This window comes from Coffea arabica, chromosome 5c, assembly GCF_036785885.1.
Source record: "Coffea arabica cultivar ET-39 chromosome 5c, Coffea Arabica ET-39 HiFi, whole genome shotgun sequence".
Taxonomy (NCBI): Eukaryota; Viridiplantae; Streptophyta; class Magnoliopsida; order Gentianales; family Rubiaceae; genus Coffea; species Coffea arabica.
In genome coordinates, this window is record NC_092319.1 from 48,596,133 (window position 1) to 48,611,775 (window position 15,643).

A 15,643-nucleotide genomic window follows, 5' to 3' on the forward strand; every position below is an offset into this window, starting at 1 on the left:
TTTTTATTTCTCACTAATTATGTATGTGGATACATTTTTTTAAACACATATATATGTCTATTTGATTTTACTTAATAATAATAGCATAAATACATGTATGTAATTGGCCCCAACTTGTGGGCTATCTTTTCTTTTTGTATGATTATGGCTAATATTTACTAATAGAACCTTAATTTGTATATTCTTATTATATTTTGACCGAAAATAACTTTATTGGCCAACTTGACAATGAATGCAAATTATTTACTAGCTAATACCAGATGAAATCAAATGATCACGTATAATATATGGTATTCGTATTGTTAAGTGAAATCAAATAGACACGTACATATATTTATGCTATTCGTATTATTAAACAAAATCAAATAGATATATACATGTGTTTAAACAAAATATATTCACACATTTTTTTTTAAGGTTTCCCTCACATACATAATTAGTGAGGGATGAAAATATTCATTTTTTGAAATGCGAGGGATGGAGAAATTCATTTTGTGAAATGTGAGGGATGAAAAAATTATTTTATAAAATGTGAGGGACGAAAAAATTTGTTTTATAAAATGTGGAGGACTATAGATCAGATTATATAAAATATAATTTGACAAATTTACCCTTAAAAAATGATCACGTGCCTTGCACGTGATGGATTCCGGCCAAAAAATGATCGGAAACCTAGTTAGGGATTAAATTTGATTGATGTGAATATGTAAGGGACATAAAATTACACTTTTAAAAGTGAGGAATGAAAAAAGTCATTTTACAAAATATAAAGGACGTTTTGGACGATTTTCCCCTCTCTTTTTGCCTAGTTTTATTAAATAACCCAACAAAAAAAGGAAGTGGATGCATGGGAATCTGCAGCCAGGACTGCAACGAACATATGAAATAATTAGCGAGTGATTAAACTGCCCAGACTGCAGATGTGTGAAGTACGTGTAATGCTGCAGGTGGTCGCTGAGGCAACCGGCCGCCGTCCAACAATGTCCACTTTCGCCCAGTTCTCGTTTAAACTAAGTAGACATATATAATTCGTTGCGGTTTTTTTTTTTTTATTTTTAAGAAGAATCAATAATCCTACATTTTAAAAAGACAATGCTGACGAAAGCTTTAATCAAACTAAGTACACCACTACCATACGACAGACAACAGGAATGAGTTTTCATATCAAACTCCTAATCAATCAATGGTGAGAGGAATGTCGACCCAAGACAAAGGAGGAGGTTATGATGATGGACGGGGATGGTGCTTTTAACAAAATTTTAAAAGCCAAAGTCAAATTTAGTTGGTTCTGCTTTTTTGACTTGAAAATCACCAAATGCAACATTTGCATCATCAATCTTCCCTCAATAACATATAATTATTATAATAATAATAAAAGCATTTGCATCAATCTTGCTCGTCCAGTCCAGCGCATGATGATAATGGATTCTTCGGTGCAATTGTTGTCAACATGCTACTACTCGATTTGATTTTAATTTATTGGAGCTAAATGGCTTTCATCATAATATTCCATTTCAATCAATGGGCATAGAATGGGTGAATTTGATAACAGGATTCCAGAAGGTTGATGATGCTGATCAATCGGAAAAAGAAAGAAAAAAGAACCACCATGCCAGAATATCACAAAGAGAAACATAAATAAATAAACACAGAGATAAATAATAATTGTTCGTACTAATGCCAAGTCAGTTGAAAGACTTGCGACAAAGAATTGCCATCCAAAGTTGAAACACGGACCGATGAATTGATGGCCCAACAGCTGCCCTGGGCTTTTTGACTGTCCAGGTCTTCTCCTTTTTTCAGAGCAGCCTCATTTGTGCCACCCGCCATTCTCAGGTTTCAACTGCGCCACATTGCCCGTAGCCAACATTTGAAACTGGCTTCTCCCGTAGATAGATTCTCACGGATCTCACCACCAATCTATCCATGTTTTCCTTTTGTGGCAATATCCAACCCAGGATTCTGTCCCAATTAACGTATCATCCTGAATTTTTATCGTCTCATGCAAGCGTGCAAGTAGTTTCTATGTGATTAATAATTTTGATTGCATAATTGTGTTTACCACTTTACTGTACCATATATTTACCTCATAATAACACGTATATACAAAGTACTCAGGCATTTATGGCGACTTACTTGGATTCGAAGGTAAATTGTCCACAGAAGTATATGTTGTCGGAATTCTGTGTCCATGCAAATGTCAACCATGTCAGCACTTGCTTGAGTGAAGACATCCACTAAGGGTGAGGTATATATTAATTTAACCAACCACTGAGTTTTGGCTCGGTCGCCACAAAAAAGGATTGAATCCCTTTTTGAATTATAGATCGGAGTTTAAATCCCACCTGAAGTGAAAAAAATTTGAAAAAGATGTCTCTGCACCCTTTTGATTTAGTCAGATCTGTATACCTGCTAGTCCTTGACGACACACAGCATCATTAGGCTGCTCCATTTTGCTGTTTTTTCACAACTGTGCCTGGGTTGGAATCTTGCCGGTCCTGTGCCAACTGCCCAGTGAAATCACTAGAAAAAAATGACCAAAATCCTTGGCCTCAATCGAAAAGAAATCCGGATTTTGGTCCAGTACTTTTTTGGTAACTTGGATCGTCCCTAATTTTGTCTACAAATACAATAAAACCAGCATATCACATTTTTTTTTTTTGGGTAATACAAAAACTTGGTTAGATCTAGTTCTGATCACCATCAAAGGTAAGGGCATGCCCCCGAAACCTTAAATGACTTATAAAAGTTCTTGCAAATCATTCATCAACATAATTCTCACATTGATAATGAAATTCGAATATATGACTTTTTTGTGAAAAAGCAGCCTATCCTTACAAATTAAGCCAACATTAACATGTCAACGTTTATTCATGTGATGAGCAACACTTTCAGTTGCGAAACATTTACCACAAAAAACAGACCTATAGTGACATTAAAATAGCATTGCTAAAGCGACGATACCGGATTTGCGACAACATCACCATCAATGAGATTGAATTCTTGAACATTCCCTTGGCCATCCCGTGTCCAGAAATAATGGCCAGGTAAATATGTTGGAGCTGCCGAAGTACCGATGCAGATGTCTGACGGTTGAGCAACCAAACACGACGATCTTTTGGGTTTGGGCCTGCACCCAAGATCAAAGAACTTATGATTCGTGTTACGTGTCCATGCAAGACTTGATCAATGTACTTAAAAGGAAAATCTTTAAATGCCCAAAAGTTTCTTTGGTTGGCATTGTTGAAAACTAATTATATTCTTGATTGTGGAAAAAATTAATTATCTCCTAATCATGAACTAATTATACCCCTAATTAGGGAAAAAATTAATATCGCCTAATTATGAATTGGTTATGTGGTGAATGCCAATTGGTTTCAGACAAAAAAATAGCTTTTTCATTCCTATTGTTTGCGGGATGAGCCGGTTTCGATTCTATTGTTTTACCACAAATATATTTTGTCCCTTATCTTTTAATTTTCGGCCAGTTAATGATAATTGATAAGTAATCTCTTAATTTGATCTAAATTCGATCGTTAATCAATCAATTACAACCAAATAAAACAAGTGACGAAAGCTAGCAAACTCATTTCTCACTCTCCGCTTCTCTCTTTGTCACAAACTCCCATTACCTTATGAACCATAGCAAAAATCAGAACCAAATCTCCAGAAGGACCACATAACATCATAAATTTAATTTTTTGATTTGTGCTTGAAGTATTTTATTTTATGCGGTTGTTCTACAGATTTGTGTTTGATGTTTTGCTAAGGTTAGCAAAGTAAAGGGAGTTTGCGACAATAAATAAATTAGTCTATTAGCTTCTATCTTTTGCCTCCCATGCTTGATTCTCACGTGTTTCATTAAATATTAAATTCAGTCCAACTTAAGAGAGTAATTGACAATTGTCCTTAATTGGCCAAAAATTGAAATGTAAGAGGCAAAATGTGTTTGAAATAAAATAATAAGGACGCAATTGGCTCATCCCCAAATAATAGGGATGAAAAAGGTATTTTCCCTGGTTTCGGATAGTGCCTACTCCTACATTTAAAAAAAAAAACACACACACACCATGAAACCATGGTAATTGTTTTCAATCAAGATGAAGAGAAATATATAAATACGTACCACGCAAGCGGAGAAAATTGTGGGCTGCAAGTTCTTGATATCAAAGGCTGTGATTAGGGATGGCAACGGGGCGGGGGGTGGGGGAGGCCTCCCCCACCCCCCGCCCCGTTGCCTATTAATTCCCCTCCTACCCCCACCCCGTCCCCCGCCTCCCACTCCCCCGCCCCGCCTCGCTTTTCTCGTGGGGGCACCCGCGGGGTTAATAAAATTTTTCTCGTGGGGTTAATAAAATTTTATTATAGTTAAATTTTAATAAATAATCAAGTACTAAAATATCAACACATCATCAAGTTATTATTCATTGTAATTTTACAATTGAAACTCATAAAAACAATCAAACAAAAGTTATTTGAATACAATCCAACATGATGAAATAAATACAACTAAAATAGTTAAGTTTACACTTTTGGTACAAATATAATCACTAATTCATTATTATGTTTGTGCTTTTTTTTTGAGAAAAAAGTGTTATTCTATTAAGTGTAATTAGAAATTTAGTATAAATGTATTAGTAAATTTAGTATAACTAATTAATAAATTCTATTAGTAGACATGTCTAATTATTCGTATAATTGATAATATCAATTATATTACATACACTAATATACATTATATAATACATCTAACTAATAATATCATTATCATAAGTTTATAACTAATTAAATTACATATTATATATAATTATATATATATAATTTTTTTTGCGGGTGGCGAGGCGGGGATGGGGTGGGGGAGTATACCCCCGCCCCGTTTCTAAACTTTTTCCCCCCACCCCCACCCCGAGAGCCCCCGCGAGGCGGTTATCCGTGGGCATCCGCTCCATTACCATCCCTAGCTGTGATTAACTGCATAAGTCACTGAAAGAGGATGAGTGTGATTTGGTCATATTGTAAGGTTCGTTTCGTAATACGCAACAAACCTCGGGGACGCGTTTTTTCCTTGAAATTAAATACCTAAAGATGTCCATTGAACCTCTTCTTCTAATCCCAGCCAACATCTCAAACTCTTCTTCATCACGCAACCGTCTGCGCAGCCTCCTTTGCTGGACGGACTTCCCTCACTAACGTAAGCAACAGAAGAACGGGAGCATATACAGGGAGGAGGAGAACAGGATCATGAGTTTCATGGTATCAGAGAGATTGTTGCTGTCTAGTCAAGTTAGGCCGATGGGTGGAGATCAGCTATGGAGCACATCTTTGAAGAGATCTCAAACTTTCATGGGCGGGCGGCGGCACATCAACGATCGCCCACAAGGCCTTTTTGCCTTTGCATCCATCAAGTTCTCCCAATCCCAATCCCTCTGCAGCACTACTGGCTCCTTGAAGCGCAGTTTTCGTGCCTTCTCATCCCTTTCATCCGAGTGTGGGTCACCATTCGACAAGTTGGAGGAGGCGGCAGAGACGGATGAACTAGAGGGTTTCCCTTGCCTGTTGGTGCCATTTGGATTTGACATGAATACAGATACGGGAAGAATTATGTATACCCATCACGCCGACTGCTTCGACGATGTCGAGGACCGTCCTAGAGACGATCCAGGGCGTTATCATGTCTTGAACTTTGCAAACAGGAAACTGCTTAATGTTGAGAAGAACATGAGGACTATGTGGCTTGGCCGGTATCTCTCGCCTGATGATTCTAAATGCGTTGGATCTTCAAAAGGCTGGCTTGCCTTCGTGAATATGCACCATGGATCTTTCTACCTCTTCAACCCCCTTGTCCCCGCTGATTCCTTCTCCTTCCCATTTATCCCACTTCCACCAATTGAGACTCTTCCAACAGTTCTGTGTAAGGTGTCTCAGAAACTGCACCCTTACCGCCCAAGGAAGCCAAAGCTCGGATTACAGTTCGTTACATTGGAGAGCAAGTATCAGTTTTCTTGCTCAACACAAGCAACTTTTACTTGTTCTGGTGGAATTTTACCGGTATGTTCGAAAGAGTTGAGCAAATCCTTCATTCATAAGGTTATTTTGTCTTCTTCCCCACCCCCATTCCCGTCTAATTCTTCTCCTCATAATCTTCACGAATCGGGCGGCGGCGGCAGTGATAAACCATGTAGCGTTATGATTATCCATGGATATAATAGAAGAGATACTCAACTTGCCTTCTGCAGGGTTGGGGATGAAACTTGGACGGCATTGAATGGACCGCGCTCCTCTTATCAAGATATTATGTACTTGAGCAAGCATGAAAAGTTTTATGCTTTGTGCGAGAGTGATCACCTTGAAGCCTGGGATCTCAGTTGCCCATCTTCTCCCAAGATGACTCTCGTAAAATCTGAGTATCCTTCGCTTCGTTTTTTTGCTGACTTGAACAGCGGTGATGAGTTAGAGAGAGCACAGCTATGTCGGAAGAAGTATCTTGTAGATTCTTCGGGTGAATTGCTGCTAGTCTTGAGGTATTTCCAAACTTTCAAAGCTGATGTGCCAGAGAAACGTGCCCATAGGTTGACAAAGTGCTTTGATGTTTTCAAGTTGGACTTTGATGAGAACAAGTGGATGAAAGTGACGAGCTTAGGGGGTCGCTCATTGTTCTTGGGTACTAATGAATGTATTTCCGTATGTGCTGGGGATTACATTAATCCGGGGTTAAGACTAAGAGTAGATTCTATCTACTTCACTTGTGTAGATGCTGAAGTTGAGCCCAACACTACTTCTGGAGCTTATCATTTGGGTGTTTTCAGCATGAAGAATCGAGAAATTGATGTCCTGTATCAGGACGAGTACAGGAAGATGGACCCCCATCCGGTTTGGATTTTCCCTGGCCTTTGAAGGCACTTTATCTCAGCATCGCTAGCTTTCGCATGCAACTTCCTTCCTTATTAAATATACAAAAAAAATAGCCTCTTCTTTTTCTTTGGATGATGATGATTAATTGCTCTTGTCCTAACACCGGTTTTGCTGCACCAATCAATGTCTTAGCGACGCCATACTCCGGTGCTGTTCTAACATTACAAGAGCAAAGTTTGCAGCCACATAAATTAATGGAGGGAGTGCTGACAGTGTACCGTAACATTTGTGGACAAGCAACGCAACTTGTTGTGGACAAACTGCCATCCATTTTCTTTTCTTTCGTCATTTTTAGTGTTTTCACAGGAACATAAAAACATTACTACTAGTACTTAATTTTCTGAATGTACAAACGCTAGTAGTACGCACTTTCCCGCATTCTTTTGTTATCGTTGTTCTATGACTATTTTAACGCAACGGATCTTTTGTACCAAATTCTTTCTCACATCCTGTTCCACTCCTTAGGATCCTGCCTAGTGTCCCTTAATAAACCAAACCCTATCATATTAAATTAATTAATCGATTAATTGGATGGAAAACTTAAACCCATTCAATCTCTATAACCAAACCGATTAAAATAAAAACTCTTTAACCAAAATCACAATTTATCAACAAAAAAAACCCTAAAACCCAAACAACCTCTATCCTCTCTTCATCATCTTCACCATTCAAACAGATAACTTGATGATCCGTTGTGCAATTTACAACTGACGCCCACAAACACTCCCGCATTGTGAGTAATATGCTTCTATGCTTTAGTTTTTGGCTTTTATGCTTTAGTAGTATGTTTCACGAAAGCACACGTAAATAGTTGTGGGACTTCTCCTAATTGTCTTGAAACATGATTTCCCTGGAACTGATGTAGGACTTCTCCTAATTGTCTTGAAACATGATTTCCATTGCTGTTAACTATGTTTTGATTATCGCAGACTGCATTATAAGAATTGTCTCCGAATAGCTGTGAAATTGTGCCCATGCACTCCGTATCCCATAGATGAGATAGCGATCAAATCCTTGGGAATTTCGACAACTGTATTTGCTGTGGTTCACAACTAGCCGCATCAGCCGTTGTCACAGTCTCGGTACTTTGATCTTTAGCTTTGATATCAAGGGCTTTTCCAAAATTTTTCTTCTTATAAATTCTGCAAAGAACCCAATCAATAATTCTGGCTGCAACAAACATACAAAAAGGAAACATTAGAAATTGTTATTGCTCTCTTCATAGTTTAGCAAATCTGAAGGCAATATGTGTACTATCTGTTTGGTCTATGATTTTCCTGTGCATCCATATTCCACACTTTTTTGAAGTATCTGTTCGTTCAGTATTTCTACATTTTGTGTGATTTCTATGCAAACTTATGTGTTTAAATATACTGATAAACGGTTGCCTAGATTTTCTGTTGAATTTTCCTTCTGAATTGAAATACAAAAGAGAAACGTTGTTGAATTTTAGTAGAATAGTGAAAATTCATGTAAAAGATGATCTAATGTTACAAGACAATGACTTTAACTTCGGTTTTTGAAGGGCTTAACTATCGATTACAATTGCAATTAAGCACCTTGAAGAAAAGCCAGGACCACATAATTAATGATACCACTACGTCTAACTACATTGCATAATTGTTAGGTTACCCTCATGGAATCATTTTGCTTGTTAGGTTGAGATCTTGATTCACTCAAGCGATATTCAAAATGATCCAATCAGTCTTGATACCCTTTGGAGGTCTGCCCCGGTAGAAAACAAGTGCTTTCTTGACCCCAACATATTTAGATCCACTGTAGATAGACTTGTCCGTTCCAAGTGGCCTTCCAGTAACCTGATACAGCTGCCCTATTGGGACTTTTTTTTTTTTTTTTTTACTTTTTGTGTTTTTGATTTCCCTTTTTTCTGTGGCTGCATTATTCTCAAAAATTACAAAGGTTATGTAACCTCAGGAGTATATGTCTAAATATAAAAAGAACATAGCAGTTGTGAATATGTTGGTTTTGTTCAAAATTTTCTCCACTTTTTCTTGGATCTTTGCAAGGTGACATTTTTTCTTTTTATTCCTAGCTGTTGTTTAGGAACAAACATGGCAACTTTTTTCTTGGAATTTGTATTCATGCAAATAGGGCTGTAATGTTCTTCCTTTGCTGAAATTGATGGAGGAATAGTATTGGTCTTATTCCAGTTTGAGAAATTTTGTGGATCTGTACATGAACAATATGATAGAGCTCTTAGTTTAATATGATCAACCATTTCTTTTCTTAAAAATTATTTGTGAATTACTAAATTACACAAAAAAAGAGCTTCCATTTGTTGGTTCATAATTAGGAATTTCAACATCCTTATATTTGTACGATCCATATTTTTCAAGTGTTAAATAGAATTTTGCATATTTCATTTGGGGTATAGATTTCTTATGTTGCTTTACGCCTTTGTGATTGGAAAGATATGGAGAATGATTTGCCGACTCATGAAATCCAATCATATCGTAAATTGGACTTTGAAGATGTTGATTGGCAGGAGATAAATGATAATGCCTTACCTCTTTATATTACTGATGGCAATCAAGGAAATCAAATTTTTCTTCCTTTGGCTATACCAGATGACTTGGTCCGGAAACTTGGCATGGAATTTGTTACTGAAGTAGCAGCTAGAAATTTTTACCAAAAATATGCCAAAGCATCTGGGTTTGGAACTCGATTGAGTAAGGGACATAAAGACAAAAATAGTGATATGATGTTGGACAGGGTTTTTTGCTGCTCCCGTGAAGGAAAAAGGCCAAAAGACAAACATAATATGGTTGTTAAGTGTCCGCGTCCAGAAACAAGATGTGATTGTGGTGCAAGGATGAAAATTAGTTGTAGACAAGCTGGAAAATACCGTGTTGTGTAATTTGTTGCACAACATAATCATGAGCAATCAACTCCGAGCAAAACCCATTTATTTAGATCTCATAGACACATGACAATGGCGCATGAAGCTGAAATAGATATGGCCCGAAGTTGTGGAATTGCACCAAAACAATCAATTGAACTGATGTCGAAACAAGTTGGTGGACGAGAAAATCTTGGATTCATTCGAGATGATTTAAAAAACTACTTACGATCCAAAAGATCCATACCAATGATGCAAGGTGACACAGGAGGAGTCTTAGAGTACTTACAAAGGATGCAATTAGAGGACCCAAATTTTTATTATGCCATTCAAGTAGATGAAGATGACTTGATAACTAACATATTTTGGGCTAATGCAAAGATGAGAACGGATTTTGCTCATTTTGGTGATGTGGTATGTTTCGATACAACTTAAATTTGTATTTTCTCTTGTTTAGTATAGTAGATATGTAATTCATTCTAAATTTGTATTTGAATATTTTATTCTTAGATGACTAAACTACATCGAAGATATATTTTGCCAATGATATTTTTAATTTGTGGTTGTCTCTCTTTAATTATATCAGAAATTTGGAATTCCAATAGAAGACATCTGCAATAGGCAAAATACTAAGAACATGACACAATTATTACAAGTAAGTGAATAGTAGTTTTTGTAGATATTATGTCAACCATTAGTTGCATGTTGTTTCTTATTTATCTTAATTTTTTCCAAGTATTATAGTTTTGCAAGTTTATAGCTGTTTGTTTGTATGTGTAGTCTTTTATTTCTTGTTTTTTCGGCAGACGTTGGACCCTAACTTCTACCAAGGCTATGATTTGATGTCTTCAAGTTCAATAGCACAACAACATGCATCAATAAGTTTTGTCCAAGTAAGAAAAAACCTTGATTAATTATTTAATTTTATATATATTAGTTTGATCATTTACAATTATAATTCAATATATTTGCTAACTTTGGGTCCGTTTTTGTAGGCACAAGAACTTGAAAATAATGATGATTCTGATCAACAAGTTGTTGAAAATGGGAATATTGAATGAAGATGCTTCTGAAGAAATGGAGGACGAGACTGTGGGATTGCATTCATGGATTAGTTAGACCTTTAAGTGGAATAATACTTTGTGCTTATACTTCAATTGATTTTGATAATTTTGTTTAAATTTCTGTTAATAAACATTCTTTTGACTAAACTGTAGAAGATGAGATATATTAGTTGAGCTGAAATTCACGGTTGTTTCATGGTAGAAATATATTTAGTTTTAGTGTAAATTTGTACTGGGTAATGGATACTTCCGCTTTCGAAGATGAGATATATTAGTTGAGCTGCTCTGGATTCTTGATGCATACAAGAAATCGTCTTAATTTCCAATACTAGTGGATGTTGACAGAAAATAATTTGGATAAAAATGATTGTAGGAAATAATGCCTGGTTTTCGGCAGTGGGAAAGCTTCACAGAAATCTCAACCTGGTTATGGTGATATTCATCCTTGTTCTCTGACTGACTTAAAGTCCCTGCGAACATTGAGCTTGAAAAGTCTGAAAGTGACTGGGGATGTTCTTGAATGCTTCATACGCAATTGCCCATTCCTTGAGCGCCTAGTGTTGCATCAGTGTTCAAGTTTGGTAAATTTTGAAGTTTGTGGTCCGTCTCTTGCATTGAAATTTCTGGAGATATGCCAGTGTTTCACATTAAAATCAATCACTATCCGGGATACAAATCTAGTCTCTCTTAAAATTACTGAAGTAGATAGTGTGGTTCTTCAGAATGTCCCCATGCTTGTGGAAGTATCACTCTCTGGGTGGTTCCGTAACTCAATCAGGAATGTTATTTCTGGGATTTTCTGCTGCTTGGCGAAACTAGAGTTTCTTAGTTTATATGCGTCAAAGCTTGCTATTTCAGAGGTTAACTCAACTTATTAATAGGAATTTTGGATAGAATTTCGTTTGAGTATTATGTATAATTACTTCTCAGGTGTTCCTGACTTGCTTGATTTTTACTTCTTGTTTGATAGTCCCAGGAAGAAGGAATCCTTAATTATCTTCCTCAACTAACTAATTTGAAGCAGTTCATCTTAGTTGCTTGTGCATCAAAAGATGACAGTTTGATTGGATTTACTTCTTTTATAAGTGCTTCACCCAACTTGGAGAAGTTTGTACTGAAGGTAGGGTATTATTTTCCAAATATTTACACAAAATTTTGGTGTTGATTTTGAGCATCTGTGAGACGTTTCTTGTTGGTTTAATATACTTTTAATTTTCCTTACTCTGCTTGACTTCCCAGAGTCCAAACAACATCAGTACCATTGAAATTTCTGTAGCCTCATTATGGGGCAAGTTCCAGCAACTAGATATGTTTTTAAGAGAGTTAGCTTCAACAAACTGAATGAGGTACTAATCCTCTGGATAAAAATGATTGTACGAATCTGGAAATAATGCCTTGAACAAACCCTCTGAGAATTGAATGATGCCACTAAACTAACACTGCTATATCCAAATTGCTTGACCAATCCTCTGCTTTCCATTAACCTCCGTACTCTCACAGCATCATCTGGCCTTCCAGCTTTAGCATATAAATTTGACAATGTCACGTAGTGTCCAGCATTTTCTGGCTCCAGATTGACCAGATGCTCTAAAGCCAGGACTCCAATTCTTATGCTTTGCTGTTCTAGAGAGGCAGCAAGTATAGAACCCCAGCTATGTTTATCAGGCTCGTGAGGCATTTTTCTGATGAAGTCAACAGCATCATCAAGCTGACCAGCCCGTGCTAGTAAATCAACAAGACATGTAAACTGTCCTGTCTGAGGTTTGAAGCCAAAATCAGTGCTCATCCTGTCGAAAATCTTGAGACCGTCGTTTACAAGACCAGAATGACTGCAAGCTGACAGCACAGAAGAGAATGTCAAAGAGTTGGGACTAACACCAGAACTACACACCTCCTCAAGGAGTTTAACAGCTGCTTGGCCGCAGCCATTCATTCCAAAGGCTCGAATCATTGTATTCCATGATACCAAATCCCTCAATTCCATTTGAGAAAATACCGAATAGGCAAAGCCCTTGAATTATCAGGCAACACGGCCTTGAATTTCATTTCTTTGTAAGTGAATATGCACTCGTTAAAAGTCCCATTTCGCGAGTAGAACGAAATGATAGCAGTCCAAGCGAACACGTTTGGTTCAGACAATTTGTCAAACAACCGGCGGGCGATCTCTATGTTGTTGCTGTCTGTATACATTTGAACCAATTTGGTAGACATGAGGAGGGGAAGAAAAGGGAGAAACTCTTGCCATTGCCATTGCTATTGCTATTGCCATTGCTCCTGTGTAACCTGATACAACTGCTATTATCAATAGCTCCCCAACTACCATTACGACAGGCATTCCATTGCTGCTGCTGCTGCTTCGCCATTGTATCTTTTTTCTTCAATTAGGACGTCATTTAAAAAGAAAAATACGCATAGCCCCTCTCTACCCCTATCTCCCTGCAACACATAATGATAGTATTCAACTGAATGATGACTGTTGGAGGTATTTATGGTAAGGAACACAAATCAGTGCGAGGAAACTGGTCCTAGAAAGTTGGTGAAGATGATGAAGAGAGGACAGAGATTGTTTGGGTTTTAGGGTTTTTTTTGTTGATAAATTGTGATTTTGGTTAAAGAGTTTTTATTTTAATCGGTTTGGTTATAGAGATTGAATGGATTTAAGTTTTCTGTCCGATTAATCGATTAATTAATTTAATATGATCCGAGTTGGGTTGTTCGAGTGTTTGGTTTATTAAGGAACACTTGGCGAGATCCTAAGGAGTGGAACAGGATGTGAGACAGGATTTGGTACAGAAGATCCGTTGCGCATTTTAGACTGGTAATAGAACAGTAGTTAGTGATATATTTATGTATTTAATTTACATGCACCAAAATAGAATATATAACAAATTGCATGAAAAAATACACGTGCTTTCTTTTTGGTCCATAACAACTTTTTAGATTCCATTGGTCGAAAACATCTTCGCCGTCTCCTCCTGAAAATTGCATCTTCATCATAAAATGCATCATCTTCAACCTTTTGATTTTTTTTCTTAATAAGAAGTTTTGGCGTACTCCTGCTGGTTAGTTAATTGGGGGGAAGGGGGGGATTGATTATGTGATTGGTTTTCCAATATGGAACAAAATCTTTTGAAATATTCATTTGTTGTAGTATGAGTTACATACCATATTTAGACATTCAAAGTGGCAAAAGAAAACGCCTCTTGTCATAATAATTTTTACTCAAGAAACAACATGTGCAAATTACTTGTAGTAGAAATGCACATAAAACTATTTAAAAAAATAAAAAGAATAAATGTGCAAAATACTTGCAGTAGAAATACACGTATACATCTATTTAAAAAAGAAAAAAAAAGAGAGAGCGATGAGAGAAAAACTTAGATGTGTTAAAAATCAGGCAGAGAAGGCTAGGGTAAGCGGCCAAATAAGAAGAAAGGGATAATGAAAAGAGAATCCATCGTGATCCAAAAAATTTCTGCCTACATGTATTAGACTATGCCCGATTCTCAAACAAAGGCTATGGCCCCTGAAACTCAAATTTCCAGCAACTGGTGCCATAGAAGACAGGCCAGGTCTCACCCTCAAGGGATTTGTCATCGAGAGGAGCCATAAAAGCATAAAATTAACAACCGGATGTTCACCAAATAGATGGAAATATAACGCAGTTTATCATAAACTAAACAAATATCTTAAAGCTTATATTTACAAAACTAAACATAATTTAAACACACACACATATATATATATAGAAGTTATTATGAAGAGGTGACTTTCGACCTGCAGAAGTGAGTCGCTCGAACTGGAGGAATATTTGCGCCTTGGATGACTCACCTCAGCGAGGTCACCTGCTTAGATAAGAAAAGGGGCTGGATCCCCCGGTATAACTCCGAAACTTAAGTCAGATCGGATTGTAGAGATGTGAGTAAGTAGTGAATAGAGATAGAAGTCTACCAGAAATTGGTCATCCCCTTTATTGGTAGATACGCTGGGTATTTATAGGGAATGGATAGGAGAGAGGGAACGCCTGCACGGGTCCCTAGAGATCTGGGGTAGTCAGTGCATCCGGTGGACTTGACCGGTCTTTATGAGAGGACGTGATGGGACATTCTGTCAGGTTCAGGCGGCGTGTCAGAGCAGCCTTCGCCCAGGTGTCAGAGTTCACATCTCTCCTTTTCGCAGTTGTCATTCAATGCTCACCTCGGTGTTACGACCTCACGTCGTAGCCGAGGTGGTAAACGGTCTGCCATCGCCACGCGGGACGATACAGCCGAGGTGACACTTCAGGAAAGGCAGGAGGACTAGGCCTCGGGCGATCTGAGCCTACATGGCCCTCCTCACAGCCCCCCAAGCTTTGGGAAGGGCGAGATGGGAATTTGCCGAGGTCGTTACTTCCCGAAGCTGAGAGGCGTATAAGACACGGACTCATGGACACGTCATGACCGCATGGATGTGACTGAGTGGAAGCTGAAGGGACGGCTGTCAGCGGTGCAGGCAGATGAACAGTCCCCTCATTAATGAGGAGAGAGGGTGCCGTCCTTTGGATTTCACCCTGGAGCTCTGTTTCTTTCTATTTTCACTTCGGCAACCTTTCTAAACCACATCCACTTCGGCAACTTCAGACAGTCGCAGATTCTGAGTAAGTTCACTTCATCCCCCTTTGGTACAATGGTTAGAACAGCTCGCACGCACAAAGAGACGGTGAGGCCTGACTACGTCGAGGCAGAGAGGCCCGACCCCTCCGAAGAGAGGACAGCGACCGAGGTCGGAGAAGGAGGTGCCGAGGCGTCTCACCGAGCCGAGGGCTCAC

General features: G+C 37.9%; 2 protein-coding genes across 2 annotated transcripts; one reads left to right on the plus strand and one right to left on the minus strand.

Annotated features, from left to right (window-relative positions):
• Nucleotides 1–4,911: 4,911 nt before the first annotated feature.
• On the plus strand, nt 4,912–7,200 carry LOC140007890 (uncharacterized). The gene has a single exon (XM_072051529.1). The coding sequence runs from the start codon at nt 5,242–5,244 to the stop codon at nt 6,892–6,894; it is 1,653 nt and encodes a 550-aa protein (XP_071907630.1). The 5' UTR covers nt 4,912–5,241; the 3' UTR covers nt 6,895–7,200.
• Nucleotides 7,201–12,088: 4,888 nt separating this feature from the next.
• On the minus strand, nt 12,089–12,787 carry LOC113689653 (pentatricopeptide repeat-containing protein At5g39350-like). The gene has a single exon (XM_027207396.1). The coding sequence runs from the start codon at nt 12,785–12,787 to the stop codon at nt 12,089–12,091; it is 699 nt and encodes a 232-aa protein (XP_027063197.1).
• Between the last annotated feature and the right edge of the window lie 2,856 nt (nt 12,788–15,643).

Bases quoted from the DNA above. Each gene is read 5' to 3' on its own strand.
- LOC140007890 (XM_072051529.1), top strand. From the start codon at position 5,242: ATGAGTTTCATGGTATCAGAGAGATTGTTGCTGTCTAGTCAAGTTAGG.
- LOC113689653 (XM_027207396.1), bottom strand. From the start codon at position 12,787: ATGATTCGAGCCTTTGGAATGAATGGCTGCGGCCAAGCAGCTGTTAAA.